Genomic DNA, 4,671 nt, shown 5'->3' on the forward strand with positions numbered 1-4,671 from the left:
AGGTCTCCTCTAACAACTCCGGGTCCCGCCGCGGCACTTCGGGATCCGGCAGCAGCCCGGGGTTGGCATCCTCGTAGCGAGTCTTGGTGCCAAAGTAGGGGCTGAGCGCGGAAACCACACTGTTCTCCGGCTCCAGGAGGGAGCAGCGACAGAGCGACGAGACCAGCGCCACAGCCAGGACCGCGACGGGCGTTGCGGAGACCCTGACGAGGCTGCACGGGCCGCGGGGCATGGTGCGCTGCGACCCGCGGAGGGTGACGTACCGGCTGGGTCGCCGACTTCCGGCTCCGGTGGGCAGGGGGCGGGCCTGAAGGGCGCTTCCGGCCGGTGCCCCCGGGATTCACAGAGAGATCTCAGCACTCCGGCTCTGAAGCGGTAACCGTGGCTGGCAGAGCACCGAGAGGACAGGCGGGATGCTACGAGGAGCCCAGTGGACTCGTGGCTCAGGTGAAGCCGGCAGAAATCTCCTAGGAGTTTTGGAGATCTGTGGCTAAGGTGGAGCCTGCATCTCCTGGCCCTGGAACGTGGGAGAATTTCCTCATAGTTGGCGCCTCAGGGACTGACTCAAAGACTCCCCCACTGTTTTAATTCTCTTGGTTGTGAATGAACCCGGATTCAGGCTTAGTCTCCAAAGCTGCCAAAACAGGACACGTTTTAACAGCTGACTCTTGTGTCATCATTCTTAACATTGTACTCTGTTTTTCAAAATGTAGTTTGAACCGCTGCATCAAATCTGCCTGAAGCCTTTGATGAAAATGTAGATTCGTGGTTCCTGCCCCCAAATACCTCCTAAGCCCAAGGTTTTCCTACGTTTGTGTTGCCCTTTTACAGCAGGCAGAGAAGAACCTAGAAAGAGGCTCAGTTCTCCAGGAAATGTAATTCCTGAACTTTGGTATTGACATGGAGCGGCAACGCTGACATCAACGAAACAGCATCCCAGAAGTACTGGCTTGATACCGAAGGTTTAGCAAGTAGAGACAGCAATCCTAACAACTCGGGAGCGTTGAGTCATGGTCCAATAGATTTACTCCATTATTAAGTATGAGCTAATCTTTGTGAAGCAAACGAGGTCTGTATTTACCACCACTTTGAGTCCAGACTCTTCCTCCCACATAATTACATTTTTGTAGGTTATTGCTCAGAATCTCACTCCAGAAGTTATAAATCTGAACAGTACCTTGGTTTCTCCACTTGTTAGTCTCTCAGTCGTGTCTGACTCTGCAATCCCATGGTCTGTAGCCTGCCAGGCTCCTCTGTTCATGGAATTCTCCAGGCAAGAATATTGGAGTGGGTTGCCATTTCCTTCTCCAGAGAATCTTCGCAGGGATCAAACCCGGGTCACTTGCATTGCAGGCAGATTCTTTACCATCTGAGCCACCAGACCCTGTCCTTTTCCACTTGAATCCTAGTTTATATGCCAGCTAGGAAAGAGTATTAAAGAAATTATGTATGCTCAGTTGCTTCAGTCGTGTCTGACTGTTGGCACCTCTGTGGACTGCAGCCTGCCAGGTTCCTCAGTCAATGGGATTCTCTAGGCAAGAATACTGGAGTGAGTTGCCATGTGCTGCTCCAGGGTGTCTTCCTGACCCTGGGATTGAACCCGTGTCTTCGGCATTGCAGGCGGATTCTTTACTGACCGAGCCACCAGGGAAGCCCAAAGAAGTCATAGAATGATCCAAATAGGAGGAAGTTTGGGTTATGTTTTTCTAAGTGTAGCTTTTCCTTCAAAGACACTTTTGGTAAGTGTCTTTTGGTAATTGCTCATGGTAAGTCCATCTCTAGCTTTATTCTTTTTATCCATAAAAGTGCCCCTCTGGTCCAGAAACAAGTACCTGTAAATGTTAAGCAGTAAGGAAAATGGTGTAAAGTCAAGAATAGATTCCAACTTGAATTCTTCAAAATTTTAAGAACCATGACAGGTAACCATTTTTAGAATATGTTCTTTTTTGTTATACCATGTTTTGGAATGTTAGTGCCTGAATACTTATGTTGGTGATATTTCACAGAGCTGTGCTCAAATTAATGTTAATGAACATCTACTCTTTCTTTATAGACTTCCTTTTTAAAAAACTTTTTTATTGGTGTATAGTTGATTTACAATGTTGTGTTAGTTTCAGGTGTATAGCAAAATGAATCAGTTATACATATATCTACTCTTTTAGATCCTTTTTCCATATAGGACATTACAGAGTATTGAATAGAGTTTACCGTGGTGTACAGTAGGTCCTTGTTAGTTACGGTTCATTAAGCAAACATTTGTGCCAGATGCATCTCACTGTTTTACTTAATACATAGTGTATTTTACTTAATAAAATACATACATTTTATTATGTATTTACTTAATACATACATGTATTTAATAATCACCTCAGGCTTCCCTGGTGGTCCACTGGTTAAGAATCTGCCTGCCAGTGCAGGGAACAGGGGTTCGATCCCTGTTCAGGGAAGACTTCACATGCTGCAGAGCAGCTAAGCCTGTGCACCTGGAGTCCTTGCTCTGCAAGGAGAAGCCACCGAAATGAGAAGCTCATGCCCTCCACAACTAGAGAAAGCCCAAGTGCAGCAATGAAGACCCAGTGCAATGATAAATAAATAAATAATGATCACGTCTCATGACCAATCTTTTGAGTCCTCAGGAGCTACGAAATCCTAACAGCATCATTCCTTCCTAATGCAACAATCTTTAGAGAATTTGTTTAACTTCCAAAACACTAGATTTGCCCCTAGCTTGATTTTATTTTTCTTCCTCTAATTATTCACCTGTTCATTTATGCTGATTATATACTTACATAAACCAATTCCAGTTATTTTTGATGTCAAGCCAGAATGGCAAATGATAAAATAGAATTAACTTCATGTTAATGTTTTTGCCATAATGTTTTTTGGCTAGGAAAATCTAGCATGACGAGAACAGAAATTTCGTAAGCTTTGTATCCAGACCCCAGCTCAGTGACTCATTAACCTTGGAAAATTACCTACGTTCTCTGAGGCTTGGTCTCCTTATCTGAAAATAGGAATATTAGAACCTATACTGCAGGAATTCTTTGCGAATAGGAGATGATTAAAGCCTACAGACTGCTATGAATTATATTTTTAACCGTAAATAATGTTCAATGTTGTTATCATTCCTGTGCTGAGATGCTTAGTTCTCTAGCAACTGTGCAGTATAAACTTTCATCTTAAAGTGAATGACCTCCACAGACAAAACACACATCAAAGATCATTTCATAACTTTTCTTTAAAAAAAAAAATCCACTCATCATAAGAGGCTGTGGGCATGGCAACAATGTATTTGACAAATCTACCACAACACAAGAGATGAAATGGAAAATTCATGGTTCTCCTTCCTTGAGATGAAAGAGGGTGGAACCAAGAGCACAGAGAATTCAATTTGGACCGAAAGGAGAGGAGACTTTATCTTCTGAGGGAAGATTGGAAGGATGGATACACAGTTGGATACATTTGTTAGTCTAGCAGCAGAGAATTCATGGATTTCATGCCTGGTGGTCTCACCTTCTTCAGTGACACAGGAGGCAAGATTGTCTGAAGAGATGGGGGAATGGGAATTAAGTCCCATGGAATGTGGAAATGGCTTAGATTTGTAGTGAAGAGAAAAGGGGAAACAAGCAGAAGTTTGGGTTGTTAGCTCTGAGACAACCCAAATGAAAGACTTGAATTGCACGTGGCTATACAATTTTATCCAGAAGTGAACATTATCTGTTGTGTCAGAGTGGGAAAAAAAAAAAACAATTGTTCTATATTATTCTAATTTGTCTTAAGTAGAACTTCTTTTCTAATCAATTACTACATTAAAGAATAGGTTATTTGTCAGATTATTCATAGGACTTTTAAAACAGTAAAGTAATTCCACTCTTAAGATTACATGATGACATATATTTAGTATTTTACATTACAGCTACCTACTATACTTTTAAAGATGTTATTAAAATATTTTCCTGGTGGTCCAGTGTTTAAGATTCTGTGCTTCCAAAGCAGGGGGTGAGGGTTTGATCCCTAGTTGAGGAACTAAAATTCCACATGCTCTAGGTGTAGCCCCCCCGCCCAAAAACAAAGTTATGAAAGATGGCTTTCTGGTGAAGTAAAGATAAAGAAAAAGCTAAATTCTATGTGGAAAAGGATAGTCTTTGAAATGACAGTAAATATTAAGAACATGATTTCTAAAGTTAGAATTCCTGGCTTTTAAAATTCCAGCTCCATCACTTAATATCTATGATATCTTAAATAAATTAAAATTTTGCCTCAATTGTTTTCTGTAAAGTGCACTCATCTCACATGCTAGTAAAGTAATGCTCAAAATTCTCCAAGCCAGGCTTCAGCAATACGTGAACCGTGAACTTCCTGATGTTCAAGCTGGTTTTAGAAAAGGCAGAGGAACCAGAGATCAAATTGCCAACATCTGCTGGATCATGGAAAAAGCAAGAGAGTTCCAGAAAAACATCTCTTTCTGCTTTATTGACTATGCCAAAGCCTTTGACTGTGTGGATCACAATAAACTGTGGAAAATTCTTCAAGAGATGGGAATACCAGACCACCTGACCTGCCTCTTGAGAAAGCTGTATGAAGGTCAGGAAGCAACAGTTAGAACTGGACATGGAACAACAGACTGGTTCCAAACAGGAAAAGGAGTACGTCAAGGCTGTATATTGTCAC

At 42.2% G+C, this 4,671-nt stretch overlaps 1 protein-coding gene across 1 annotated transcript in view; it reads right to left on the reverse strand.

The window, feature by feature from the left end:
* The window catches only part of MINPP1 (multiple inositol-polyphosphate phosphatase 1), a 37,494-nt gene extending 37,234 nt beyond the window's left edge, over positions 1 to 260 (reverse strand). The window contains exon 1 of the mRNA XM_010832222.1: positions 1 to 260. Coding sequence (XP_010830524.1) covers positions 1 to 232 — 232 coding nt within the window. The 5' untranslated portion in view covers positions 233 to 260.
* Positions 261 to 4,671: the final 4,411 nt, after the last annotated feature.

This window comes from Bison bison, unplaced genomic scaffold (assembly GCF_000754665.1).
Source record: "Bison bison bison isolate TAMUID 2011002044 unplaced genomic scaffold, Bison_UMD1.0 scf7180017860456, whole genome shotgun sequence".
In the NCBI taxonomy this organism is placed as follows: Eukaryota; Metazoa; Chordata; class Mammalia; order Artiodactyla; family Bovidae; genus Bison; species Bison bison.